Source organism: Phalacrocorax aristotelis, chromosome 7 (assembly GCF_949628215.1).
Source record: "Phalacrocorax aristotelis chromosome 7, bGulAri2.1, whole genome shotgun sequence".
NCBI lineage: Eukaryota > Metazoa > Chordata > Aves > Suliformes > Phalacrocoracidae > Phalacrocorax > Phalacrocorax aristotelis.
The window spans coordinates 7649730-7675884 of record NC_134282.1 but is presented as its reverse complement, the minus strand read 5'-3'; the positions used below and the strand labels follow the sequence as shown (position 1 = coordinate 7675884).

At 43.7% G+C, this 26155-nt stretch overlaps 1 protein-coding gene and 1 long non-coding RNA gene across 2 annotated transcripts; one reads left to right on the top strand and one right to left on the bottom strand.

The window, feature by feature from the left end:
* Positions 1–231: 231 nt before the first annotated feature.
* LOC142059488 (uncharacterized) lies at positions 232–4128 on the bottom strand. The gene is made up of 3 exons (XR_012661381.1): positions 3809–4128; positions 3229–3292; positions 232–1994 (listed from the first exon to the last, which is right to left on the bottom strand). It is a non-coding gene; the product is annotated as an uncharacterized LOC142059488 (long non-coding RNA).
* Positions 4129–12140: 8012 nt separating this feature from the next.
* Positions 12141–12383, top strand: LOC142059666 (serine palmitoyltransferase small subunit B-like). The gene has a single exon (XM_075098563.1). The coding sequence runs from the start codon at positions 12141–12143 to the stop codon at positions 12381–12383; it is 243 nt and encodes an 80-aa protein (XP_074954664.1).
* Positions 12384–26155: the final 13772 nt, after the last annotated feature.

Genomic DNA, 26155 nt, shown 5'->3' with positions numbered 1-26155 from the left:
ATTACTTACCATTGACCTTATGTTATCCATCATTTGACGATTATGTCTGCATTTTCCAGTAAAACCTGTTCTTCCCTTTTTTGATTAAATTAGACTGTGAGCTCAGATTTTGATTTATATGGAGTAGCAATGCCTCATTCTTCCAGGACTGAAAATGTCCTCATTTAAGATCAGATCAGAAGATGGGATGAAAGCCTTTTATAATTCTGAAAGGAATCAGTCTTTTTAGGTCAGTCGCTACATTTTTGTTATTAATCATAAAGATGGATATGTATAAAAGAAGATATTTTTACATCTACACTAAAATTCTGAAAATTCTACATTGACAAATGAGTGTTAGTAAAAGAAGGATATAAAGAGAAAAGCAAAGAGAAATGTTAAAAATGAGACCTTCTGGCACTGCTTTCACAGTTCGCAGCGATGAAGGGGCACCAAGGGAGCCAGGGCAGATCAAAGATTAAAACTCATGAACCCCAGTTCTTATTAATTTGTTGTTTAGCAAATAACTGTATCCAATTTAATGAAGCACCCACCTTTTAGGTATGTATATACATGATAGCATCCCTCTGGTAGTTCTTGGTTACACTGAAAATAAAGCTACTGAACAGAAACCTCTTTGCTGATCCATACATGAGTTCTTGCAACAGTGTGAAACCGTTTTCAGAAGACAGCAATAAAAGCTAAGAAATTTCACACAAAACAGTATTTAACAGGAATACTGTTAAAGCTGACAAGTAAAAATTTCACAACAGAAGAAATACCCAATTAACCTCATTGTACCACTAGTACAATACATGCTGTTCTGCCACTTGTGTGCGTGCTTGTGAACACAGGATGCAATAACAGTTACACACACTGGTTTTACATTGCTGTAAATTATAAGCTATGAATCTATTTATTTTCCTTTTTTTTATTCTCACGTATTTCTAGAATAGTTCTAGTTATCCTTCAGATTTAATTTCCATCAGTGGTGATTTGGGAATTACACTGAAAATAAATTCCTGTTTCTTATCCCACAGTCCTAGAGAAACTAGGACTAGGTTGATGCCCTTTTTCGGTAACAGGCCAAGTCAAGCACTCCCCCCGGGGTAGGTGGAAACAGGAGTGCAGGGGCACTGGGGGAGGCCAGAGATGCACGGCTGCAGGAACTGCAGCAGAAAAAGGACTGTGCATTAAGTATGGGAGAAAACCCTTTGCCTCCCACCTCCAGCAAGAGCTTGGTACATAGCGAGCTTGTGAAATACAGTATCATCCCGCCAGCAAACAGCATCACTTGCCATTTACTGCAAAAGTCTCCTTTGTAACTCCCATGGGCAGCAAAAAACAAGACTCATCAACATCTTTTGTGTCTCTGTTGTGCACTTGCAGAGAGCAGAGCCTAATTAGCATTGCGAGAGGAAAAGGTGACAAGACACACTTTGACTCCTGAAGCATCCCGGTTTGAAAGCGATGACAGGCATTGCTGACCGTGATGAGCCAATTGTAAAACACGCGCCTTCAGTCCCACGGCGTGGGGCTTGACGGCAGCGTGAGGTGAATTAGCTGTCTCTTTGGGGGACAGACGACTCCAGCGTGCCGGCATTTTCCGTACTGCTGAACCTTGTTACTCTTGGCTGTTGGAAGCTACTCGGGAGAGCAGAGTTGGTGATCAAAGAAAGGGCACAATCCTCTCTGGGTGCAAACGGCTGAGTTGTGTAAGGCGAGCTCCAACATGTTAGTGTGAGCGGGTTTGACAGGCAGACGAGGCAGGGTCTGGTGGGTTGATATAGCCTGGTTATTGCTTTCTGTATTTTTGTAGGAAAAGTGCAAACCCCTGTTTCTTAATTGTGGAACATCGCTGATGGGCCACTTTCCTCTCTGTTAAGTAGATTACATTCTGGGATACTGAAGTTGCAGGTTTGCTGTTTTCTTCCAGTCTTTCCTTGACTTATCCCTGGTCCCACTTTCGTAGTAGTGTGAGGATGTTCACTTCTCTAGTTCCTAGGAGTCTGCAACTAAGAAAACAAATTATTTCCTGGGTCTTCAAGTGTTTTCTCTGTTCCTCTTTTAGTAGATTAAATTTCACTGAAAGTCATCCTCCTCCCTGTGAAAGGTACCCATGAGGCAGTCTGGGATGGTCTCTTGGCAGAAGATAAACATCTAGCAATGTTTCCATTATTATAAGTGATATATACTACCTTTTTCCTTTCAGAGCTACATGGAGTATTCTTCTTCCTCGTAGTCATAAAGCACCAGAGATTGAAACAGAATTTTAAAAGTGTAGGGATAAAAGAAACTTTAGTTGAAATGAAATTACAAATAGTTTCAATTTGATGATATCAATGAAGACTTTTTTGAAATAAGTTTTAGATAAAACACATATAGGCAGACTGATGTGGCCTTTTGGAGAAAAAATATGTATTATTTGGATGAATTATTTGGTTTCCCAGGGCTTTCCCCTTGCATTGTTTTCACTTCTTACACCATGTATTCAAATCCAAGTAGGATTTTACCAACTATCACTGAAGGAGAGTAAGCACCCAAATGACCATGCCATTTCTACTCCAGTATCTATAGCTCAAAGCTATTTAGATATCTGAAACCTCTTCAAGACAATTGGGAGTTAGGCATTAAATAACTTGATAACTCTAATTTTGGTTTCTCATCCTGCCAAATTGTTCACGTCCACAGTTGTGGCCATGCACTCTGTTCCTCTGAAGGCCCATTCACTTGAGCAGAGTTATGCACACCAAGGAACAAACACCTCTGCCTTGGGCTTGATAAGGCAAGGGAAAATCCATGCTAAAATGGCTAAAGTCTCCTACAAACTTAAAGAAAAAGAATTGCTGGAAAAATGAGAGGTGCTCACAGATTTTATTCCTGTAAAGTACCTGTGCCAAGACAGAAAGAAAAGAGAGCATTTCTTAACAGACATATTTGAAGACCATGTACTTTTTAAAGCAATTACAGAAAAGACTGTAATGCTTCTGGTATCGTAACTCCTCCAGAGACCCCTCTGTCGCAGTCAAAGGATACACTGAATGTTCTCAAATTTGCCTTTTCAAAGGATCCCTTACACAAGGCAGGAACTATTTTTGCCTCACAACACTCTAATTATCTGTTGTCTGTAGAAAATGCATTATTAGATTTTACTGGGGATTTTCTCTTCTTACAGCTAACTTGGGTTTTAGTCACCAAGTATATGGCTACGCTGAAAAGAAACGCAGTGAAATGGTGGCCACCGGTTACCTGAAGCACTTTGCTCGGAGGGCGGCTGCTGGCCCTGCTGTCCTGACGCGGTTGCTCGCTCCACCTGAGGTGAGAGACACAGACAGTCCTTCAGGGAAGAGGCTCATCTACGTAAAAATATTTCTAGTTTGGAAAATGTGGAATGAAATACAAGCCTAAAAAAAACCCCGAGCTGTTCACATTGCTGCTGGAGAGGCGGATAGGGTCTGTTCTGGAAGGGTCGTGAGGAGGGTGGATGCAGCAACAGCCATAAACACCGTGTAAGAGGAATTTCTGAGACCTGTGTGATTGTCCTTACTCTGTCGCTGTCACAGACGCAATCTGTCCCTTCACGCTATCCCTACACGGATTTTTTCCTCTCACGACATGCCCACAACCCGCGCTGCCCGCCGCTCCCTCAGCCTTCCCGCTCGCCGTTCCCCGGGACTACCGGCCGCAGCCGCCCTCGCCGTGCCCTCTCGCCGCATCTGGTGGCTCCGGGGCGCGGCGGCTGCTGGGGCTGGTAGCTGCCGTCGCCTCGGTGAGACCAGGCGCGGAGCTCGGCGGCCCGAGGGAGCCGCGGGGAGAGCGGCTTGGTTACCTCGTAGGGCAGGCGCTGCTGGCTGCCCGGGCCGGAGGGAGCGACGCCGAGCAGCGGCACCGGGCGAGGCCGCGGGCCGGTAGCCGCGGGAGGCCCGGCGGGGACGCCTGGGGACGGTGAGGGGCCAGCAAGGAGCCAGCAAGGAGGCTGAGGAGATGTGAGGGGCCGGCGGGAAGGCTGAGGAGGCAGGGGGACGCCTGGGGACGGTGAGGGGCCAGCAAGGAGCCAGCAAGCAGGCTGAGGAGATGTGAGGGGCCGGCGGGAAGGCTGAGGAGGCAGGGGGACCCCTGTGGGCCGCGGGGGATGGGCTATGGCGAGGAGCGGGGCGGGTGCTGAGGAGGTTCTGCGCAGCCGCCCTTGGCCCCTCGTTTGTAATGAAAAGATGAGATCTGAGCGAGTTGGTTTTTTGCTTTTGGGTTTGCCTTTTTTTTCCCCCTTTGGGTTTGTTTATGGCACCGAACACTTAGTGGCTCCTACTTGGCCCTCACAAGGTAAGGCTCCTGCCTAGCACAGACCCTGTGTCCCTCATCAGCTTTTGTCTCAGAGCAAGGCTGGGTCTCCTCGTGTTGGTTGGATGAGGAGATATACTCTGTTGAAATACTGAATTCAGCTTTGAGAACTCTTTTGTAGGGTAGTAAAAGCTTCAGGCAGGCTTTAGATGCCACAACTGCAATTAAAGAGGATGTGAATGAGAATTTGTTATTCTTGCCCAGGAAGGGACATCCATTTTGGTAACTACCTGCCTTAGTTATAACAAGAGAAAATCACTGAGGTCATCCTTTCATCTGGCTTATTTTCTTGAAAAAACAAATCTTGAGTTCCTCGTCTTTCATCCTGAAAACCAGCTCCTTGGACCTCACCCAATGCTAACTTATCTTACAGAGAAATCTTCAGTACAGTGCACGAGTTCTGGTGGATTCTTAGTCCTTGCTAAATATGTGTTGACATACCTGGGAGAGAGAACCAAGCACGTGGCTATTATCCTTTTGATGAGCTGTAAGTGGAATGTTCTTTTGCATATTCCAAACCCAGTGCACTGTTTCCTGTGGTTTCAGCATTAGATGGGAGAACCATTCATGCTGCAATGATTTAAAATTAATTGTTGCCCACTAAAGAGTCCTTTTTGCCTTTTTTTGCTACTGGGGTAAGTCATGAAGGCTTTGGGATTCCCTTGAAGTGTGACAGAAACAGGCAGCTGAGTGGCTTTCTGGAAAAGGGATGAAGCACTAATGGAGCACATTGGGACTGCAGCTGTTGCCATCCTGAGCCTATATATAGAAACTCTCTACTCCGCACACATGTGGGAGACAACTGTATTTGCTGGCAGCACAACTGAAATTTGCAGTAGTTTTTTGTCGTCTCTTGACACTCAGTTGCTGCAGGAGTCTTCAGGAGTCAGCTTCAGAGTTCTTAATTAAAGGTGGAATTTCATTGAGGTGTGTAGTTGAAAAGTTTACTCAGAGTGTTCACCAGAGGTGCATATACTTCTGCTCTGAATGAGGAGGGGAGAAGAAACAAGAGATGGGAGTGCAGCAGGATGTGATGCCGCTGACCAGTGCTAATGGAAAGTCCCCTATTCCCATCCTGTGCAACTCTACTGCGGTGTCACTTTTAGCAGGGCATTCTGATGTAATTTTCTATATACCAGGCTAATGACAGGAAGTATGATCTTAGAATAATATACAGAATAAACAAACTGGTTGAGAAAATGCACTTTTTTTTTTCAAGTCCTATGTTAATAAATTCTTCCATAATATTTGACAGAACTATGCTTGTTATGACTGTCATTGTGCATATGATTTGCTGTATGCTTGTAAAAATGTCTAAAATAAAGAAGAACCGCAGCTATTTCTCTACTAAAAGCCAAATGAAATTTCTTCTCCTTACTGTATCAGTCACTTCGTCATATAAAGTGTGCTTAAGGTCTGCAAAATAGCTAGGGTTGTATCACCCTATTTTAAAGTAAAACCACAGAATGATCCTAGAAATTAGAGAATGGGAGAATCTTGGGCTTAGGAGAACTCCCAGTTTAATCAGCTCCTAGTCCCAGGCTGGGCATTCAGCTCTGCCACTCACAGCCGTGGCTTTGTAGCTACAGTTCTAGATTTTAAACTCCTTTTAGGCAGCTTTTCCTTTTCTGTTATATTTGCTTTACACCTGAAACAACATCAGTTACATGTTGAGTGATACCACAGTACGGGAAACTGGGGAAGAGAATGGAAACGGGTAAACATTGTTAACAGCTTTGTGAAACGAGGGAGAAAGCAGAGCTTCGTGGCTCAGTGCAGGAAGACATAGCTTCCCTTCTCTTTTCTGTCCCTAAATGACACATCCTCAGCACAGAAAGGGATGTAAAAACCTGCCAGGTGAAGGAACAAGGCACAGCCTGGAGCTGGAAAATGTGTTGAGTTTGAAGCGCACTTAGTGAAGAGCCCCTGACCTCGGGGAGAGACCAGGCACACAAGAACAGTGACAGCAGGCTGCTACACAAATGCATGCTTTGTATGCTTCTGGGGCACTGGTGGGCAGAAGAAACGTGCTGTGCCCAAGTTTCCTGTGCATCAGTGGTGACTAAATAAAAAATTACGTGAGTGAGCTGTATAGTAAGATAAGAAAGAATTGCAGCTGGGAAGGTATAGGTTCACTGCTCTTCACAACTGACACGCTTAGTTGTCCAACTTTTATGAAACGCTCAGTTCACGACATGTGAAATGGTCTGATATCATCCTACTTCAAGCTGAAATAGTCTGTGCCTAATCCTTGTGGGACAACTATGCATATTGCTTGTGCTTTTGGAGATTACTAGCCTCCATAGTTTTCACTTACTTAATTATCAGTCTTGATGTAGAATTAAAATAGTTCCTGAGCTGGTCTAGCCAGGTGTGGGGAAGCTTGCCGGGAAATCGTATGACTCTTGCAGCCAACAATGTAGTAATTAAAATGTGTTATTTGCATTACAGACAGCAGTAAGTCAGGCCCCTATAAGCTGGAGCCAAGATACATTCCTCATCAAGATAGAGTCCTCATCTAGTTGTTACATGGTGTCATATAGCCTGATTCCAGGCGTGATATTGCTCCAGATAAACCTGTCGTCTGGTGCTGGAATTTGTGGAGCCACATGCCAGATATTTTACGCATGTGGAGCCTTTCTAAGAACTGGCCCGCTCTACACTATAGGCCAATTTTTCTCCTTTCCAAGAACAGTCGTGTATATTCTGTAGGTTCTTTGGTGCAGCTTGATTGTGTTGGCAAGTCAAGCTAACAATTCACTATACGAGCCGTTCCTTACTGCTGAGTTTCTTTCCCTGTGCTGCTAAGCTGGTGCTCAGGTGTCTTGAGGATAACTATCAGAGCCTGCAGATGTTCATAGGAGGAGGTCGGCACCACTATTTATGCAGCAGGTTAAGCTCATGTGTGCCTGGGCTGCCTTGGCCTGCCCAACCTCCCACCTTCTCCCTGCCCTTGTCATGTGTTTCCATCCCATCCCCTCCTCCAGCACCTGCAGTTGTGCGGTCAGGCTTTGTGCAGGCTGAGGACGCTAGCTTATCTCTGTCCTGCCAGGCCTGACAAGTTCCCAGATGTGCTTCCTTGCCAGTGTGAGGGAGAGGACAGGAAAATGTTGCCAGGCCAAGAAGAACCACGTTAGGGACCCAAAGCTGCAGCCAGAAGAACTTGTACTAATGCACATGCAGGCACTGGCTGTCACGGCTGCCTCCCCAGTATGTTAATAATTCGTTGTTGCTTCTTTCCATTCTTTCCAAATGGTGCTGGAGCCAAAAGGGATCAAACAAACTCAAGGATACTACTATGACAAAACAAACTTGCCTGTGCCTTGCTTTGTGTGGACAGACAGAAGGGGTTAGAGAGAAAGCGCTCCTGATCACCTTGACTTTCTGCTTCAATTACTTTCCAGTGTCTTCATTTTAAGTAGGAAGATAAACAACTTACCACAGTGTATAGGTGTGAGGCAGAGATATTTCAGGCATTTTTAAGCTTGGTCTTCTATGGAAATAAGGCTTATTTTCTTTCATTACCGCTATCTCTCTATACTCCCACATACCATACTTTTAAGCCCATGACCAATTTCAGTTAAATCGGGAAAAGAAATACTGAATTTAAAGATACTGATTTTGTTGAAAGAGATGATCAAGAAGAGAAAAGCAGCATTATTACATACTCCTTACTAGGCAGCAGAGGAGCCATGCAGAAGACAGCCGTTCTGAAGCCAAATGCAGAGCAAATGCCTTGGTATGGGTTTACACCTTATTAGACATCAGAGAATCCCATTATAAGGCATAAAATAATAAGAAAAAAACCCCTTACTTCTGCTTCTGGAGCTAATCTGCCCAATTCTGAATAAACCAGAAGTCGCAGCTGTTCTATATGGGGAACCTCACTGAACTTAAAAAAGGGAGGATGGTGATTTCCTTCAGTGTGGTGGTAATTTGAATGTTTCCGGTTTGCTTTTATAATTCATGTTTCCCTTGCTAAGAAGAGCTATTGCTCTGCCACTGTATGACTTTTACATGCCTGTGTTTGAATTTATTTGGCTGGAAACCACAGTGAGAAGCAGTAAAAAGAGGCTTTGAAATTTAATTGTGTGGGCAACATGATTAAGAGACCTGGAAACAAGGGACCAGCCCCTCTGGGACAGAGTGCTACCCAGCAGAGTCTCTTTCCTGCTCTTCAGAGTAAGACCTTTGCAAAAAAATGCTTTCCTCACGCATCTGCAGTCATCCATCACAGTGCCTTACCAAATGTAGCAGTGTGGTTTTGTCTGGGTTTTTGGTTGTTGTTGGGCTTTTGTTTTTTTTAATCTTGAAGACTATTTTCTTCTCTGTGTGGAGAAAAGTGTCTTAAAACCCATAGGCTAAAATGGCCTCAAAAGGTAGGCATTTCAGGCAAATGTTTTGTGCTGAGTGAAGCTGTACACATCTGATTACGAATTGTGAAAGGTATTAATGAGTTGTTATCTCCTGGTGGGGTAGCATCTGGGAAAAGCAGCGGGAGTGGCTACCCGGAAAGTGAGGAGGAGAGGATGCCTGGGGGCTTTACGTACCACCATCCAAGATCTGCTTACAGCATTACGTTGGCGATGGATTCTGCTTACCCCGACGTTTTATTTCTGTGAAATCGCCTGATCCTCTGTGCTCCCACCTATCTCTTTCACAATGGCTCTCAGCTGTCAGGTGAAAACTTTTGAAGCTGTTAGCACTAAAACAAACCCAGACAGGTCTCACTTTCTGCATTATTTCAACTCAGGGAATTTGTTATTGAAAGAACCAGTGGCGAATTATTGAGAAGAATGAAAACATCTGTACAGGTTTGCACTTGAGAACGGCAGAAGTGCCTACCCAAGTTTTCCTGGCTTTTATGCAAATGTTTTTTGGAGAGAATTCCGAGAGCGCGGAGGTGACAGCCCTGCCTTCGGCTGCCCTGGTAATTGGTGCTCTGCTACTGCATCTTGCTAAGGGGTTTGGAGGAGGCTGATCCACCTTCCAGGGAAGGTGAGCAACATGAAGCAGGGATGCTGGCCTGCCAAGGACACAGGCACTGGGGTAGTCAAATATTGCTTCTTCTGTGTATATGTTGTTTTTCACCAACATCTTCATGGGGAAAAAAAACCCTAAAAAACTCCTTGTCCCACCCCAGCCCTCCATACTCGGTTCAAATATGTAGCTGAAAAAGAGATAATGATCCTGCAGCACTGCTCCAGGGCAATTATATTTCACATCTGATGTTCATTCTCTAGACCCCAACCTAAGTTATATCCTCCAGATGCAGGAGTTCACCCCGTGCGGTGGATGCACTCCTGTGGCAGACCTGCGCTCCGCAGGAGAAAGGTAGGGCCTGGGGTGTATGCAGTACAGCTGCCAGGGCAGTGATTTACCATTTCTGAATTTTCTATGGAATGTGGATAGTTTTGAAACAGAAAACTTTAGTTCATTGAAAACCCGGGGGGGGAGGGGGTAGGGGAGGGGGTGGGGCGGGTTGAGGGAATAGGTCAGCATTTACTAATAGATCAGCTCAGGCTGTGTTTGTTAAGGAAGGGGAGAAAGAAGGTGAGGCTCAGATGCCTTAGACGTTGCTTGTGGCATATTCTCCCAAAATGAAGCTGATTCTTATTTGGAAATGATTTGACTGCAGGCAGGTAGTTCAGAACATAATGTATTATGCAGATTTCTACCTAATTTACTTGTCCAATTAGATCATTAAACTGCCTCAAGCATTTGTGGCTTGGTTTTACTTTGTAGCATTTTTAAGAAAAAAATGACCATCTTTTCCTTGCAGAAATCTTGTCCACGTATTCCCTCCACTCTGTTTTTTCTGGATGAGGACAACTGAGGTGCGTATGCGGAGCTAGGAGATACTGACACAGAGAAGACTGGGAACTGTCTGAAAGTGGTATTCATCGAAGGTTGCAGGAGGTGGCGGCTTCACCGGAGACTTTCCCGAGACATATTAATTGAGCTACATTTTTGTGGCTACTTAACTCTGACACCATATTTTTGCATGGCCATTAAATTGCACCTTGTAGGAACTCTGGCAGCCTGCATCGTGAAGTCCCACAGAAGCAGAGATATTTTTTGAGGTTCAAAATCAGGGAACGCACTAACTGTAAACATTTTTTACTGATTGTCCTAAATGCTATTTTGGCCTTGTATGATCTTCCCTACCTGCAGTTCTTCCACTCTGACTTTGTACAAATTATCAAATTAATGCTGTCATGAGAGCGTGGTACTGAGCCAGACCAAGGCTGTCCTTGTTGCATAATGCAGACAACTTTGGCCAGAGGAGTTTTTAGCAATAGTGAAGAAGGGCGGGGTATGGAGGACACACTCTGTAATTGAGGATCAAAGCTAATTGTTTCTCCATCTCAATCTGTAGAGGAGCTGTTCAGTTGCAAAAGGCAGGAGTGTGAGGAAGCATCTCTCACCTGGACGTTTTGTCATCACGGAGGAGTGAAGGGGTAAGTTCTACTTTTTACAAAATCCATTTTTTTTAAAGGAAAGTGTTTCCTCAAAGTAGCTTGGCAATATATTTGATGCTAAGTGGCTGAAGTATAGCCTAGGTTTAGTAAAAACTGCATGTAACGTACAAAAATGTGATGGATATAGTAAGGATATTGCTAAAAGTAGTTAATAGTAATTCCTGACTGCAGAAGCATTATCTAGTTTATCTCACCTGCCAGGCAGAAAAGAGGTGGGGAAGCTATGGAAGTAAAATGGAAATGGTGAGGCAAATTTTTTCTAAAAACTTTAGGAAGTGGCTTTTGTTAGGATAAAATCCCACTCTATATAGATCTATGAAGTTGTATTCAATTTCTGTGGAGTAAGTTTTTTTTTCCACAGATCCTGATACCACTAGAAGCGCTTAACTTTCCAATTAAAAAGTGGGGAATCACAGTTGTTGTTTTGTCTCCTCTCATTTGCCAAATGACAGGAAGCCCCAGTAACTGAAACAGTCCTGTTTTCCCTTTACCTCCCCAGTCCTGTATTCTGGTAACTATATCATGTAACACTCAATACTTGTTAGCACTAATGTGAACACAAAGCTTTAAAATAAATTTGTATGTTTTCATTCTGGCAACAGATCAGTTCAATCTCTGTTGCAGAAGGAGCTGGATAATCTGTATATAGTTTCCTTTTATCGTAGCTGTGTATGTGTGGCGTTCTGCATACTCCCAGTTTGCATTCCAGCAGCAACTGAAGCATAAGACACAAAATTCAGTCCGCAGTAGTAGAAATCAGACTTCTAGCCAAGTTCTATGTCAAAATCCACGACGGGTGAGGGTGAGAGGGTTTGAAGCGCTTTTTGAATTAAGCCGCTTCAATAGAGCCTTAAATAATCCAGTACAAGCCAGAGTTATGGAAGTAGAGTTTGGCTTGGAGAACAGAGTTGCAAAAATAATTGGGTAACTGATTTATGGAAAAAAGATATATTGTGGAGCCGCCTTGGTAAATAATGGTGCCAGTACACAGTGGTCTAAATTGTACTGTCGTGTTCAGAACTCAATGTGGGAAAGGAAAAAGGAATACAAGTGAAGCCTTTTATGGGAAAGGATAAAAGAATGACTCACGCTAGCCTGTTACTATCCGATCATGTTTTATGTTTTAAAATGCATTTGCGATTGTGGAATTTTAGATCTCTTGTGTTTTTAAAACATCATTTACTAAAAGTGGTCAGTATGAGCAAACTGAGTACTGTGGAGTTGCATCCCATGCCATGTTTTTACATTTTTTTTTTGCTTGTATTTTTGGTCAGGTTTCTATTGCTGCTAACTACCTTTATGGTAATAGGGAAGGCTTTCAGAAACGGCACAAAGTTGAAGATGGATATTAAGAGCATGAAGTACTCTCTCTATTGGCTGTACTGCCAGTTTGAACTCATCACCTGCAGCTATCTCATGGAGCCCTGGGAAAAACTGCTCTTCTACACTTTCAACATTACTATGTTAGTTATGGTATTATACACTGCTTACGTCTTTGTCCCTGTCCACGTTAGCACAGCTTTTCAATTCTTCTTGCACTTATTTGGAAACCAACATGAAAATACTGTTTCTGTCGTGAAGTAACAGTGGCAACCTGACACTGACTTTTGGATCAAAGAAGTGTTTTTCTTAACACTCAGTTTTTGTCTAGGAACAGGTTCAGGGTGTGTGCAAACACTGTTCTATTCTGCAGTATCTCTTAATGTTCTTCTGTATTCTGGGACCCTCTGACAGCAAATTATTTTGCCAAAACAATTTCAATCAGTCTTTGTTTTTATCATTTGACTGACTGTTTCTTAAAGAGCTTTCAATTTTAAAGACTGGCTGGAGTTACTAAGTTGGGTTTGGTACAGAAACAACTGTGCTGCTTATTTTGTTATTCCAGGGAGAGCTGCTTGGATATGGGGAGTTTTCGTCTTAAGAAATTAAATGGCATACATTTGTTCTTGTCTGCTGTAGCTTTGCTGTCAGGAGAAATATGTACGTGAAAGGTTTTGCACAATACTGTACAACTATAAGCCGCTTCTCTAAGCTTGGTATGTATGTATTTATAGAATTATTTCATTATTTATTTAGGTTCCTCAATTATTTAATACAATGAATTACTTGACTGGTTCAACATCATTATGAAAATAATGCAGCTGATTTATTAAAAATGTGGGGATTTACTTCCGTGAACATTTGTAATAAAATTCTCATTTTATTGAACTGTAAAAAAAATAATTTTTGTTAGAAGACTGGTAAAGCATGCAGCTCACATACAGAACATGGAACTACACATTCTGTTGTGGTAGGGACATGCCAGCTGAAAACCAATAAAAACCCTACCTAAAATACAATGTCTGTCCTTTTGTCCTGAACTCCTATTCCCCTTCCTTTACCTCCTTCCATACTCTGCATGTTTAGTAGTGTCTGAAACATGAACTCTTGAGACTGCAGACTTCGTAACTAACATGCTGGACACCCTGTAATTGGCTTTGTGTCAAAGGCCGTGTTTTTTTGAGCTTCAGCCTTAGAAACGCAAGGTGCCTGCGCTGCTGGCTTGCGACAGCGGACACTGACTGGAGCTGGCCAGGGATGAAGGAGCAAGACAATTATGTTGGCAGCTAGAATTGGCGCTCTCTGTCATCCAGGAGAAGATCAGAGTAGTAGCAGGGCGCAGACAGGGTAACAAATGCAACTTTGCTCCCACCCACACTGAAGTGAGTTCTACATCGTTCCAGCGTAGAGATGCTCCTAGAATATCCTCTCCTTCAAGACAACAGGATGTTATTAGTAAGTGGCAGTCAAATGACTTGGGAAATGAGATTTGGTCATAGACCAAATAGAACACAGTGAAGACACTAATTATGTTACTTGTCATCATAACATGAGATCCAGTTACTTTCCCAATTTATAATTAGAGGAATATAAGATAGGATATGAAAATAGTTTGGGAAAATGAGGGCAGCTGAGCTTAAACTTACAGCTCTTTCGACAGTACCAAAGTAATCTCTAAGTTTGTAAAAAAAAAAGCTTCTATTTAATGTTTTCAGATTAGAATCCAATTCTATGTTTCATTAAAGTAATATAATAGCTAAAGTAGTAAATACCTTGCATTTGCACCTAGCAGCTTTCATGCTCAGTATGTGTATTGCATTTATTGATATTTAGGGACAGAAGAGGGAAATGTAGTGCTTTTGTTATGTCAATTATTAAAATATTTATGAGGACAATAATTTTGTTTCAAAACTGTCAGTCTATGATGCAGGTAAGTAAATGCAGTACTTGACGTTATATGTGCCGGAGAGCTGTGCACGTATTGCATTGTACGCCTGCGAAGAAAGCTCAGTGGACAAGCAAGCCGACATAAATATGTTTACACTAAATAACAGCAGAAGACTATACATATACAACCAAAGTATTTTTCGACATTAAGGAATCTGACATCAGGCTGGAGAAGCAGGAACTTTTACCCTGGGCGTGTTTTTGTTTATTGCCACCCTTTCCCAGTCTCTCCAGCGCAAACCCACTTGGTGTTTGTTGTGGTTCCTTGAAGTGCCTGGTGCCTCTTTTGCAACAGCCGGCGCAGGATCGTGTCTGTGGAGCTGCCCTGTTTGCACGCAGCAGTCCTTCGGCAGGGACCAGCTCCTGGGTGTCTGCTAGTGACAGCAATGCCGTTTCAGCTCGTCGTGCTGTTCCGCAGCAGCAAACATCCCAGCTCAGCTGCGTGAATCGGCGAGAGCTAGGAAAGCACCAAAGAGCAACGAAGGAAACAAAGATCCAAGTGGCAGCTGACCAACTGGCACTTCTTGATTTATTTTACGCATTACAATCTTTTCCCTGCATGTCCCCAAGGCTCTTATCTACAGAGTAAGATTTAAAATATTACACACAAACTCTACCTTGCAATTTCAGTTTCGAAATGCTAACCTGCTTGGGCAGGTTCCCTACTGGAAGCTGTGCTCTGACCAGCAGCCTGAGGTGTTGAACTGATAGAATAAGGCCATGGCTCCAGATTTGCAAATGTCGGGCCTCTGCATGCTCACCTGGCAATGTAAATTTGATCAGGGTCAGGCACTGGTATAATTTGGTATCTATCAGACTAGCCATGCACTTGTGTATTGGGTTTGCGTGGCAAGGCTGTGATAGCAGGGGGGCTACCGGGGTGGCTTCTGTGAGAAGCTGCCAGAAGCTTCCGCCATGTCCAACACAGCCAGTGCCAACCGGCCCCAAGACAGACCCACCACCTCTGGGGTAACATAGTTAAGAAGGGGGGAACAAAACAGAAACTGCACAATTGCAGCCAGAGAGAGGAGTGAGAAGGTGTGAGAGGAACAGCCCTGCAGACACCAAGGTCAGTGAAGAAGGAGGGGAGGAGGTGCTCCAGGTGCTGGAGCAGAGATTCCCCTGCAGCCCCTGGGGAAGACCATGGTGAGGCAGGCTGTGCCCCTGCAGCCCGTGGAGGTTAGTGGCGGAGCAGATACCCACCTACAGCCCATGGAGGACCCCACACCAGAGCAGGTGGGTGCCCGAAGGAGGCTGTGACCCTGTGGGAAGCCCACACCAGAGCAGGCTCCTGGCAGGGCCTGTGGGCCCGTGGAGAGAGGAGCCCACGCCCAAGCAGGTTTGCTGGCAGGACCTGTGGCCCTGTGGGGGACCCGCGCTGGAGCAGCCTGTTCCTGGCGGGCGGCACCCCGGGGAAGGGACCCACGCTGGGGCAGTTTGTGAAGAACTGCAGCCCATGCAAAGGGCCCACGTTGGAGCAGCTCATGGAGGCCTGTCTCCCGTGGGAGGGACCCCACGCTGGAGCAGGGGAGGAGTGTGAGGAGTCCTTCTCCTGGGGAGGAAGGAGCAGCAGAGACGAGGTGTGATGAACTGACCACAACCCCCATTCCCCATCCCCCTGTGCTGCTGGAGGGGAGGAGGTGGAGAAAATCAGGAGTGAAGTTGAACCTGGGAAGAAGGGAGAGGTGGGGGGAAGGTGTTTTAAGATTTGGTTTTGTTTCTCATTACCCTACTCTGATTTGATTGGTAATAAATTAAGCCAATTTCCCCAAGTCGAGTCTGTTCTGCCTGGGACGGTAACTGCTGAGTGATCTCTCCCTGTCCTTATCTCAACCCACGAGCCTTTCATTATATTTTCTCTCCCCTGCCCAGCTGAGGAGGGGAATGATGGAGCAGCTTTGGTGGGCACCTGGCGACCAGGTCAACCCACCACAACTTGATACATTTATCCCAGCTGTGAGAACAGATGCTATCTGCTGTGGAGTAGAGACGGTCTGTTTCAGTTTTTTACAAGATTTTTTTCAATCCGCAGAGTTTGTACTGGCTTGGCCATCTGCACTGAGTGGCCACATTTGTTTTTCAAACCTGATGATAAGTGTTGCAAATATAGATATATTAATGCATGGCTGAAGCAGAAAGTATTTCAAGAGGAATACGAAATGGAATATTCCCTGCGATTCCTGCCCACGCACCCTTCTCTGAGGACACCTGCACCAAGTTCAGTTCCCCATGACATCTTGCTAGCACCGGTAGCATTTCCATCCCACCTTGCCCAAGCTTCTTGTGCAACCAAGGACAAGCAAAGTCTTTCAAACTTTCTCGCATAGACAAGCCAGCCATCTGTGGTCAGTTTTTGCACAGAGACCCTCATACAGACAGAGTCTACGTGAGTAGGAGGTTGTTTGTTCGACACCAGGATGGCTGGTTAGTCTCCTAAATGTTGTCAGAGGATCTGCTTGCTCAACAACAGAGTATCAAATCCTTAACGCAAATGCCTGGCACACTAGATAGCTACTAATTCCACAAGCCTGTTTTCCACTGTCCGCGTAGGCCGAGTGTTTGGGCGTGCGTGCATGGGAGAAGAGATGGATGGTTGCAGCTGCTGTTAGCAGGGTGTTACTATCAGATGGATGAACAAGAGGTGCTTGTTGCTCTCTCCTAGGCCTGTTGACCAGTGTATGCTTGCATACGCATTATGTGCTGCTTAGTGACTTTCTGTCAATAATGAAATTCATTTGAGTATTTGCAAACGTGGACTTAAACATGCAGTCTTAATTTGACAAAGTTTGTTTCTGACATACGATCAGTCTGGTACTCCAGCATCATTTCTGCTCCACACCTTTGTGAATAGATCTGACCACGCGCTTGTACAGAGGAAGCTTATGTCACTGGGGTGCTATACGTTAAAAAGGAAGGTGAGGGTGATGTGGAGCACCATTCAGATCAAGTCTGTTTCACTGACTTTTTAAAAGGAGTCTCATATTTAAATTGTACAACTTATCGATGCTGGTTCAGCAAGAGTTGAAACTAAAGAGCAAAATAATAACATCTGCAAGAATAAAACTGCTCACGCTGTTCACTATGAACCGTTTGATCTTTACAGCTATTATACATAATGGTAGTTTCAGAGTCCTCATTATGAAGGTTTATTATTGTAGGACTTTTACAGCTTCCCTCTCATTAAACTAGAACCTGTATTTTACTGATCCAAATAGTTTAAACTTCCTAAAGGCAATGAAGATTATCTGGTTCACGCAGAACTTTATCCCCTCTGCTACTGATTACTTCTTAACAGTTTTTAGAGACCCAAGATAAGTTCATGCTCCTTGTTACTTGTATTGTTTCGCTACTGCAACATGTGCATTTTGTCTATGCTACTATTTACATCCGAGCGTAATTTCTTATCTTAGCTATTCCTTATCTGACTTGAAAATCCTGTTTCTAAGATGAACCTGTCAGTACTTAATAGTCTCTGCATCCTGCAGAACATATTCCTTTTCATCTTGCATATATTTGTCCCGAACAACGTTGAGTTTACAGCAGATGTTTCCTATTACAAAGCTGACCTTAAATTACTCAGTCCTGCTTGGCGGAAACTTTCTGCCTAACTTTCCTGCTCAGCTGAAACTACTTCACGCAACAGCTTAGTTACAGTTGTCTTTGTTGCAGAAAATTACTTCTTCCTGTATTGGTGATGTTTCCAGTACACAGTGTAAATACTATATAGAACAGTATTTACATAAACACTTTTCTACTTTTTTTTCAGAGGGACAAAGGTAAGAATTTCAAAGTGTGAACATTTGCCTGCTAATGCTTCCCTGAGGAGGCCAGGACTTTGCCTCTGTTCCTCTCTGCAGCACCTGTAGCTTCTCACTCACCTTGCTGACTTTCACATCTCCCTGTCTGAACTGCCTGCCCTGTCCGAGGAACTGGAATGAGAAGCACAGCTGAGGGTGCTGAGAGGGTCCTCATGGATCTCACAACTGCAAGACTCTAAAATGTTGTCCCTTCTTATACAGCTAACTTAGAATTTGGTTTTGTTTGTACAGAATGTGTAAGAAAAAAAACCCCATTAACAAATAACCTAGTACTTCAAAAGGATGCCCCTGTACTCAGCACTGGTGAGGCACCACCTTGAATGCTGGGCTCAGTTTTGGGCCCCTTGGTACAAGGACATTGAGGTGCTGGAGCGTGTCCAGAGAAGGGCAACAGAGCTGGGGAAGGGTCTGGAGAACAAGTGTGCTGGGGAGCAGCTGAGAGAGCTGGGGGGGGTTTAGCCTGGAGAAGAGGAGGCTGCGGGGAAGACCTTATCGCTCTCTACAACTGCCTGAAAGGAGGCTGTAGTGAGGTCAGTGTTGGTCTCTTCTCCCAACTCACTAGTGATAGGACAAGAGGAAACGGACTCAAGCTACACCAGTGGAGGTTTAGATTGGATATTAGGAAATATCACTTGACTGAAACAGTGGTCAGGCATTGGAACAGGCTGCCCAGAGAGGTGGGGGAGTCACCATCCCTGGAGGTGTTCAAAAAACACGTAGCCATGGCACTTCAGGACATGGTTTAGGAGTCATGGTGGTCTTGGGTTGGTGGTTGGACTTGATGACCCTAGAGGTCTTTTCCAACCTTAATAATTCTATTTCTACAAAGGCAAGAGTTAACACTTTATATATAATGGGATTATTCCTGGTTTGGCTTGAAGGCTATAGAAAATGCATAAAAGTAAATTGCCCATTTCAGCTTAGATACTTAACACATGGTCCATAATCCTCTAATACAGGTTTTCCACTATTTATCTGCTGATTAAAAGTAGAGGCACTGGGGCTTCTTAAGTTTACCAGAAAATTATTCCAGGTACCTAACTGAACAGAGGGTGGCAGCTGAGCAGTTAAGGGTTTACCTCCTGCTTATCGCACATGAGTTTACAGGCTCTGTTTGCCAGCTGGGTTTGCGTAGCCAGCTGAGGATGGTATGTGGCTGCCTTAAAAGGAAGAGAGAAATCCAGTAGCCTAATGGCTGTGGCGTTCACGCATGACAGAAAGGACTCAAATACTGTCTCCGTTTGACATGCTTTGAACCTGTATCCATCACTACAACTTCCTACACAAGACGTGCCAGAATGAGGCTCTCCACAACTTTCCTACTGACAGTGCTCCTCTTTAAGGATATGTCAGGCAGGAAAATAGAAGATGAGTCTGTAGGTGCTTGAGCATTCATGTGATTTCTGACCTTGCTCAAATAAATTCGTAATCACCACAAAAACCACCCACAACACGTTCAGTAGGTGAATTTGTGATCCATCTCATTTAACAGCTTGGGGTTCAGGCCACCAGGCATCCACCTAAAGGGAGAGATGTGATGGCTTTGCCAGTTATAGGAAGAATTTGTAGTCAAAGTTCTCACCTTCTAAGACACTGCAGGCAAAAGGGCTGCACCAACTTGTTACCTCCCCACCTTATAATCGGTGCGTAGCTTCCTATCTATAAATCTTAAATGCCTGTTAGTATGTCACTGAGGAGCCTGATTATAACACCCAGTGCACATGGTGCACAAGGACTGTCACTTCGCAAGTCCTCTCCCATCCCTCGGGGCAGCAGGCGCATTTGGGATGGGAAGGGGAGCCCAAGGAGCGCATCAGGTACAAAACAACACCCAGCCTGCAGTCAGAGCATCGCCCCAGGCTGTAGGTGGGTCCTGGCTCTTCCCTCAGCTCTAGTTTGGAGGAGCACACGCTTGATTAGAGACAAATGAAACCTTTTTGTTGCTTCCCACTGCATGTTGCATGTGGAGGCTATAGTGTCACCCAGCAAATTAAAATATGCTGTTGAGAAGCACCTGTATTTTTTAGAAAGCTGGTGAAGTTCAAATAAAACCCCAACAAACCCCCTCAAGTGTTCATATCCTGTAAGAACCTTTTCCATTTGGAAAACTTATCTGACGATATCTAGGGCTACTTTCACTAATATGCATGGCTAATTTCTTTGCATAAGGAAGTGATGCATTAAAGGCCATTAACACTTGAACTTGACTTTTGATTTTTTTTTTTTACATTAGAAACCTACATTTAAAAAAATTGGTTTTGAGATTAAATAATCTTGTATGTATTTCACATCCTATTGGAGTGCAGGGAATTGTGTATGAGCTCAACTGCATCAGTTATTACTGACCTAGTGTGTGGGCAGGTAATACAGCGCTGTAAGTTTCTTACTGTACACTACCTGTCAGTGGCACCTATAGAAGATTTATGTCTATATTATAGGAAGTGAGATTAAAAAGTCAAATCAAACTTAGAGAAAACCTGGAGTAACTATGAATACCCACACTTTTACAAAGCATTTTAACTCAGGCTGACCTCGTTACAGAGCAGGAAAGCCGCAGCAAGGGACTGGGCCAGGCTGAAGATCAGGGCTTTGGGAAAGCAAATTCAGGCAAGGATGAAACTGCGGTAAACGAGCGAGCTATATATGGAGTTCAGAGGCTGCCAAGGTTAAACAGCAGCTGCCTCAACATTGTCACAATTTGGACTGAAGAGAATTCCGTTTAAATCCTACTTGGATCGTACACATCCTTTTGCTGGCTCTGAGTCTTGGGCAATACCAGCCACCTGCTAGACCGGGAAGTTTAGCACACAGGTATGGAAATGGGCACCGAAGGCCAGAGATGCTGGAAAGCTGAGGAGCAGCTGCCTCTGAGAGCCAGCTGGAAGAGTGGCCCGAGTGTGGCTGCTCTCATCGGTGCTCACTCCTATGAGCACTTTCACCAGGCTGGCTCCAGCATCTCCTTTCTCAGGGTGCCAGCTTCTGCAAGTTCTCTGTTTTGGGACTAAGTCTGTGTCTGCTGTGTTGGGAACCTGCACGCCTACCTCTGACCGAGGCTTCCACAGAGCATCAGGGAACTGCAGATCTAGACAGCACAACACAAAGCGCTTGAATGTGTCCTCTCCTCAGGGGGTTCAGGGGCTCCTAATGGACCTAATTCTGGATTATTCTCAATATAATCATCCACCTCTCATGGAAAAGCCTAAAACAAACCTAGAGCTTCAAACCACAGCTTTGAGGGTTTTCTCCTCTGCTGCATCCATACGAGCTTAAATACATCAAGCTTTCATACATTAGCATAAATTCATTTCAGCAGAGGTATGGGTTAAAAATTGCACCCCTTTATATCTCAGATCCACCCTACAAAAAGGTATGAATTAAAAAAGACCTACATTGATACCAAAGGTGTTAGTCATAATCATTACAGCCCATGCAGCATGAAGTCTCATCACGCTAAGTAGTATACAAACAACCTGCCAAATAATTTACAGCTTAAGTAGTTTCCTTCTATCTTACAAAACCTGTCACTGAGCACAGGCTATTTTAAAATAGTCTTTCAAGTCCTTTCAGTGCTTGGTACATCTGAAACGTTTTCTCAGTTGATGGATTTGTGTCATACATAATTGTTTCATTTTATAAAGTGGAATATTCAAATTTCATCTCCTGTTTCTAACGTGTTTTAACCAGGTTCCCATCCTAAGCTTATGATGAAGGTTAAGTACAGAAAACATTGCTAAGTTCCGAAGGCAATAATATTGTTTGCTAAGCGATTATGTTCTGGAATGAGCTATAGCAAACCTTCCCAAAACCCCTCTGAAAACCAACACATGAACCTCACCCCTATATTTAACTGTTCTGGGAGAATGCAGCTAAAATAAGCAGCCTTGGCAAGGTGTAAGTAGAGGTGAATCTGCCATCGGGAGGAGCAGATTGCCAGGAATAAGTCCTTTAACATCACGATCAAAACAGCTTTTGTTGTATTTTTCTCCTTAGATCGGTGTTATTTTAAACTTAAATGAAAGTATTAGGAACTACATCAACATAAACAGGCTTTTCAGAGTTTATAGCCATCTTTTCTTTAGAGCAGCTGAACAGACTGCTTTTGGTGCCATTAACATGAAGGAATAGTGACATCAGGTGGACTATTGCATTAATCACAGGCACGTCTCAATTTTTCTACGGCAACTTGCACAGAAGAACAGGCAAGTGCCTGCCACTGTGGATGCCTCTTGACCAAAGTGAGACCTGTGCATCTCACCAAGACGTTGCAGCCTTTCAGGTGAAGTGCACCTGGCCATTCCTAGGAAGGTCCTTACACCACATCTGGCACTTTGTGCTCCACCTTGAGCACATTTCAGTTACAAAAAGGAAAAGGAGTTTGTCTAACAGTATTTGCCCACATCAGATTCTCAGCAACTTGACTGCAGGCAGTATCCTAGAATGGACCACATGCTACTCTGTACTGCCCGTTTGTGAAGGCCTAACCCTGCCCTCCCTCCTGCGCCCAGCAGAGCTGCTGCTGACCCCAGCCTGGGAAGGATCAGATCCAGCATCTCTCCAGGACAGGCCAAGAGGCTGAGCATAAAACATGCCTGGGTTACAGGGGCAGCAAAGGCCAGTGGTGTGCTGCCCCACAGCTCCTACACCTGCACTGAGCATCCGTGGATGGATGTGTTAGGATGCAGAATTGATATGGGAACTAATCCAAGGTTAGGGGCAGAGAGATATACATCTAGAGATAGACCTTTTTTTTTTCCAAAGTGGTCTGAGAGGATGAACACTATCTTGTATGTGTAGGTTTTCCCAAACTATGCTCCCTGTTTGGAAATGGCCCGCTATTTCCTTCCTCCCCTCCACCGTCACTGCAGCACTCCGGCAGAGGGGCCGCTGAGAGAGCCGGGACTGTTTAGCCTGGGGAGGGGATGGCTCAGCGGGATGGTAGCCATGTGTATCAATACGGGATAGGAGATGGTGATGGAGACTGAGCCAGGCTCTTCTCAGTGGTATCCAGTGACAGGATGCTCCCCCCAGCCAAAACCCAACGAACCAAACAATAGGAGCAACTTATATACTAGTCTGAGTCTAACTGCTTTAAGGAAAGATTTATGACAAAACATTCCCCTGTAATGCCCTATATCGAAGCTACTTCTAAGTGTAAGACAGACTAAAATAATATTGATTCTATCAAAACTCTCCACCAGAGCAGTATCTCAATGACAACGCTATTCCTCAGGTTGAGATTTCCCCAAACTGGCACAGAAGCAGTCCTTTAATACAACAAAGGTAAGTTATCTGACACAATCTTAACACTATTTTCCTGAACAATTTCCACCTGAAACATATTTGGGAACCCCTGTAGTTACCTAAGAGAAACCACTAACAGATTTTTAAAGCAGTTAAAAGTGAAGTTATCAACCGTAGGCTTTTCATCATCAATATACAACACTTTTTTTCTATAGAAAAAAAAGATATCAAAAAGTAGTGCTTGCATATCTGAACCACCTTTTTCTGTGTATTTGTTTCCCCTCAATCGTCTGGCTTTTTTGCTGTAAGGTTTGACTTCTGCAACATAACATTCTCCTTCACCATTTTCTGTGAGCAAAAAACTTTCAGACAGTTATTACAAAGTTCTGGACAACTTCTCCCATGACAAATGAAAATTTTTTTTAATAGAACTTTGAACTTCAATAAAATAATCTAGAACCACAGTAATACATCAATTGCTCACAGGAACTACTGCACATGTTGCTCACTAAGGCAATCGAACCCCCAAAAACAAGTGATTCATCATTACCCAAAATGGAAATTGAGCACTAGACACCACAGTTTAAATCCAAGTCTTGCATTTTCTCTGTCTCCATTCTTCCCCCCAGGAATTCACTAGCGGGCGGGAGTGAAACTCCCTTATAGTTTGAACTATTTCTTCCCACCATTCCTAGCCAGGGAAGCTACAGTGACAGGGCTGAAAGGCTGCACGAAGCCTTATTTGGTTTCTCACTGTAAAAGCCTTGCTTCTGAAAGAACAAAATGTTGGCTGTTTTGAAGCACAAAACTTCTCTTCTCTGCTGAAACAGAATCTCATCAGCTGGCTGTGCTGCTTTTTTTTTTTTTTTAAATACTTTAAAAGTATTCTTTCTCTTTAGTCTTACTATTAGCTTACTACATGTGGCAAGTACACTTCAAATTTAACCATCACTTAACTACTTCAGACAACCCTTTTACATCTGCGTTACTATTCATAAATCACTGTACGTCCTGCTACTGCTTGGTACTCGCTATCACACATACCCCGTGCCAAATCTGGTACACACACGTGCATATATTTGCATTGCAAAAGCAAGCGTCTCTTCCCCAGGCAAACTAGTGGGATATTATGCTTCAATTCTTCTGATTCAAAACTCATCAGAATCTGGGTGCAAATTAATCTTTAAGCAGTTATGACTTAAAATCCTTAAGCAACTTCTGTATGTATAAAGGAGAGAATCTTTAAGCTGTGGCTCAGTCCACAGTTAAGAGTTTTTCAGAAAGAGATGCAGGGTTAAGTGGCAGTCTTTTATCTATTGTGAATTAAGTACCTTTTGTCAAATTCCTTATCCAGTGTCAGTGAGAAGACCTTGGCAAACATTTCATTTGCTGGCACACCACCCAAGCCTCTTTTGGCTCCCAACCATTTAAATGTTAAAGGGACACTGTAAACTCGAGAACCTAAAATTAGAACTAACTTTGGCTTCAGGTACACACAGCTTACCCACCCATTGGCGAGCTGCTACTAGGTATTACCAGCGAGCAGAGAGATGCACAAAGAAGCCAAGCAATATACTTAGATTTATGACTTGTTTGCCTAGCATCTGTAGCATGAGATCTTTCCAAACAAGACTCCTGGTGAAAGATGCTTGAAACCTAATGCAGACTGGCAACAGACCACAGGGAGGGGGGGAAAGGAAGAGGGACATCTCTGGTGACAAACAGGATGACAGACAAGACATCAGTACATCTGAAATTACTGAGAGACACTATAAAGGAAAATATTAGAGATGAAGGAAAAGAATTGATCAAAACAGGACAGTTTAAAACAAGCTTTTGTTACTCCCTGTTCTCCTGCCAACAACAGGAAGCTTATTACCAAACTATGCAAGAAAAAGGCTTGATCATTTTGACCTCTGTCAGAAAAATCACAACCCAAACCACATCTCATCCAGACACAGAATGCATTCACTGGCTACAGGTTACAAATTAAAGTTCTTAGATTTTCACAGATTTGGCCTAATGGTCACTAGAATTGAGTTTATGTACATCTCCCCAGCACTACTGGCAGGTGCAGCTACTGTAAAATATGCATAATAAAACATTTTTATTGTAGTGATAATTCAGGGTAGCTATGCAGCTGCATTCTCACAAATATTTTTAAGCACAGTTTTATGCCTTCCTTATACTGAACTAAGTCACTGTCATGACAGAAATCGTACCTTTAGTTCTTGGCAGCTTTATGGATTTTTTTAAACTGCTCTTCTACGTAGTAAAAAACATGACAAAGCTCCCGAGAGTGGAAGCAGAAGAGCTTAGTGTGACTCAAACACACAGTAAAAGATGGCACTAGGGGATGGCTGAGCTGCTAACGCCAAGACATTGCTTAGAGGTTCGTGACATCAAAACTGTCCCATTCTTCCCCCTTTACAAATGGATGATTATGAGATTGTGAGACACAATAAAAAAAAAAGTATATGAGTAACTGGTAACTAAACCTGGCTCCACTTTTTACAATCAAAAATAGCTTTGCATTCTACGGCATATGGCCTGGGCTCAGACAGTAAGCCTGAAACCCAACAGATTCACACCTGCTCGGAAACACTTAGTCAGAAGATTACATTTAAACCAAAGAATAAGGTAAAAATGTCTCTCACCTGGCAGTGGGCTGAACACGGCTAACTCCATGAGTTTCTTAGCTTTTCTGTGAGGCCTTGAAAAGCTGTGAAGCACAGTGAAACAGAGAAAGGTGCTCCCAACACCTCCTCAGCTGATACTGCAGAGAAACAGTGAATTTTCAGCCCCTTGTATTTCTCGTATGAGCATACAAGCAGTGACAAACTACGTGTTCTCATTTGAGCTATACAGATCCTTGACAGAGGAATCATTAATACCCTGTTAGATGACTCCTACGCATCTGTATTGTTTTTTTCCAACTTTACATTACTAGTATTTCCTTCCTTTACATATGCCAGTTATTTTGAAAATTTTTTCTCCTTAATTTAAAACAATGCAGTGGCAAATCCACTC